This window comes from Condylura cristata, unplaced genomic scaffold (genome assembly GCF_000260355.1).
Source record: "Condylura cristata isolate star-nosed mole 26May11 unplaced genomic scaffold, ConCri1.0 scaffold00074, whole genome shotgun sequence".
NCBI lineage: Eukaryota > Metazoa > Chordata > Mammalia > Eulipotyphla > Talpidae > Condylura > Condylura cristata.
The window spans coordinates 225,438-228,396 of NW_004567175.1; the positions used below are offsets into that span (position 1 = coordinate 225,438).

The 2,959-nt window shown below is 71.9% G+C and overlaps 1 protein-coding gene across 1 annotated transcript in view; it reads right to left on the bottom strand.

Annotated features, from left to right (window-relative positions):
• The window catches only part of CFAP46 (cilia and flagella associated protein 46), a 45,173-nt gene extending 43,037 nt beyond the window's left edge, over positions 1 to 2,136 (bottom strand). The window contains exons 1-5 of the mRNA XM_012734814.1: positions 2,075 to 2,136; positions 1,714 to 1,838; positions 1,474 to 1,605; positions 1,195 to 1,259; positions 146 to 313 (exon numbers count right to left, since the gene is read on the bottom strand). Of these exons, the coding sequence (XP_012590268.1) occupies positions 146 to 313; positions 1,195 to 1,259; positions 1,474 to 1,605; positions 1,714 to 1,838; positions 2,075 to 2,123 (539 nt within the window). The 5' untranslated portion in view covers positions 2,124 to 2,136. The remainder of the gene's footprint in view (positions 1 to 145; positions 314 to 1,194; positions 1,260 to 1,473; positions 1,606 to 1,713; positions 1,839 to 2,074) is intronic.
• Between the last annotated feature and the right edge of the window lie 823 nt (positions 2,137 to 2,959).

Consider the following 2,959-nt stretch of genomic DNA (forward strand, 5'->3'; position numbering starts at 1 on the left):
ACCCCCTGGTGACCCACGTGCTGCCCTTCGAGAAGATCAACGAGGGCTTTGACCTGCTCCGCGCGGGGAAGAGGTGACGCGGGGCTCGCGTGGGGACGGGGACGGGGCGGGGACGGGCCTGCCGCCGGGCCTCTGGCGGGCTCACAGCGTCAGCTCCGCGCGCCAGGGCTTGTCCTCCTCCTCCTCTGTCTGGCTCAGCGCGGTCACCACGCGGCTCAGGCTGGGGATCAGGTGGTGCCGGTACCCCGCCTTGAGGAAGGGCCGCGCCATCTCCCAGTACAGGACCGAAGCGTTGAACACCAGGAAGTGGTACCTGCGGCCGGGGCCCTGCTCAGCCCCAGCCTGAGCGGGCTTCCGTCCCCGAAGCCGTCCGCTGCCCGCGGGGGACCGCCCAGGCCTGGCCTCCAGGCTCCCGAGGGCGGGCCACAGGGGCGTGGGCGAGAGCTCAGGGGAGGCCTGCGGAGCTGCGTTCACCTGACGGGAGGCGAGCAGGGCTGCGGGGGGAGGTGGGCCCGGGCAGCAGCCCCGACCCTGTGCGCTGGCCAGTGGCCCTGCACGGCCGGCGGGAGCAGACCCTCCGCCCGGGGGCAGCCGGGAGGAGAGTGGGGTCGGAACTCCAGGATGGCCACTCTGGAGGCTGCCCCAGCCCAGACCTCCAGGAGAAGGCAGGCCCAGGGGCGCCCCGCCCACCCGGCGCCCCGCCCACCCGGCGCCCCGCCCACCCGGCGCCCCGCCCACCTAGCCGCCTGCAGGTGCCTCTGAGCCCGGAGCCCAGCCTGGGCCACCCGCCTCTCCAGCTTCACAGCTCCAGGCCCGGTCTCCCCCAAATCGCACTGTGCCCTCCACCTGTCCCCACTGAGGAGGCCTGGCTCGCCTGTACCCCACACCGACAGCGGGCGCAGGCAGGGAGCCAGTGCCACGCGCCCTCAGTGACATGTTACTACGGCGGGTTCCATAAGTCTGATCTGGACAGAGTCTGTGTTTTCTCTGCTGAGTGGGAGCTGCCGGCGCCCCACCTGTGGGCTGCGGCCAGGGCGGCAGGAGGCCTCAGCGCCTGCAAGCCCAGCCCCCAGCGTGCAGAGGACACGTGCCGGGAGGGACAGGCCCACAGCGAAGGGAAAGGGGCGGACGCCGCCCTGGGCGGGAACGCGGGCAGGCTGGTCAGCCCAGCGGTCAGAGGCGCCCTGACCCTACCTGGGCTCGCCTTTGGCGAAGCTGATGGCTTTCATGTACTGGGTCACGCAGTTCTCGAACTCCTCCTGCAAGGGGGGGGGTCACTGAGAGGGCTGCAGGGCTTGGCGACCCCGGGAGGCCAGGGCCAGCTCCAAGGGGACCCCAGGAGGCCACGCTGCCCAGGCAAAGCAAGCAGCACCGGCCGCCAGGTGCCCGGAGGCGTGTCGTCCCTGGCATAGTGGGGCTGTGGCACCCTCAGGGGAGCTGGCAGGCCGGCCAGCGGGGCGGGCAAGTGCTCACCAGGTCATCTGTGGACTTGGGGGCGCACAGCTGGGCGCTGCACAGGTGCGCTCGACCCAGAAACTGAGTGACGGGCCCCTTCACCTTGAAGTACATCTGGAGGCAGTCCTCGCTCACCTGCGGCTGTCCCACCTGCAAGGGGACCCTGAGCCACGCTCCCCAGGGTGGGGGAGGGGGCGGGGAAGGAGGGGCGGGGGAAGGAGCTAGCTGGACGCCCCCCAGCCCCTGCCCACCCCGCACCTTCAGTGCCTGCTCGGCGCACAGGACGAACAGGTGGGGACTGAAGCTCTCCACCGGGTCCAGCTCGGACTTGCCCAGGTTGGCCGCCTTGATCAGCTCGTAGGCCCTCCGCAGGGCGGCCTCGTCTGCGGACCCAAGGTGGGTCAGGCGCGGCCGCCCCTCCCCCCCTGCCCCACCCCAGCCCCCACCCGCCTGGAGCTGGAGGGGCTGGGGCGCAGAGAGGTCCGCTAGCGGCAGCACTCCCTGGCCTGCTGGCCTGCGGGGGCGCTGTGGCTGGGGTCTCCCGCGGTTTCGGGAGCGCGAAGGGCCCTGGCTCTCCCGGCGCCAGCCCAAGTCTGCAGGGGCCAGGTCGCCTGCCCACCATGCTGGCTTTCGGCGCGGGCCAGCTCCTGCGTGATGACCAGGTCCATGGTGGGGTGCCGCGACGCGTCCCGGGTCTGGCCGCACTATCCGCCCGCCGCCCACAGTCGGTTGGTTTCGGTTGCCTAGCAACCGAGGGACGCGGACCTTGACCTTCAAGCAGGGCGGGGGCGCCCTGGCCCCACCGCAGCCCCGCCCCTCAGCTGAGGGAGGGGGTGTCCGAGGGCTGCCGAGGAGCGTGAGGGCCTTGGGGAGCTGGAGCGCAGGACCGCGAGGTACTTGGGGGGCCATGGGAATGCGCGGGGGGTGGGGCGCATGCAAAGGCTTGGGGAGCTTCCGGGGGGGCCATGGGAACCAGCGGGTGGGGTGGGGAGCGGAGGGAGACCCTTGCAAGGGCTTGGGGAGGGTGAGGGGTGGGGCTTGGAGAGAAGGGGGGCATGCAGGGGCATGGGGAGCAGGCGGTGGGGCCTGGCACAGAGGGGTCCTGCCCTGGCCAGCCCATCCTGGACACCCCTCCCGTGGTGTGCACAGCCCCGGGGAGCTGTGGCTGACCCCAAAGGGAGAGGGGGTTGGACGCACCCTGGGTCAGCCTGGGGGAGCCTGAGGGGCAGCTGATGCGCTCCTGGGCCAGGCGCCCTTCCCCTCCTGCGGCCTCTCTGTCCTCGCAGCCCTGGAGGTCCTGTCCAGAGGGCCAGAGGGCAGTGATTCCGCCCCTGCTGCTGTGGACAGGCCTTCAGGAGAGACAGCCCAGGAGGGTCAGCGGTAGGAGCTGCCCCCCAGCCCCACGTGCAGGGAGCAGTGCCCATGTTTCCAGGCAGCGCAGCCACAGCAGGGAGCATCCTGGAGGGGAGCAGCACTGGGGGAGCACTATGGAGGGGAGCACCCA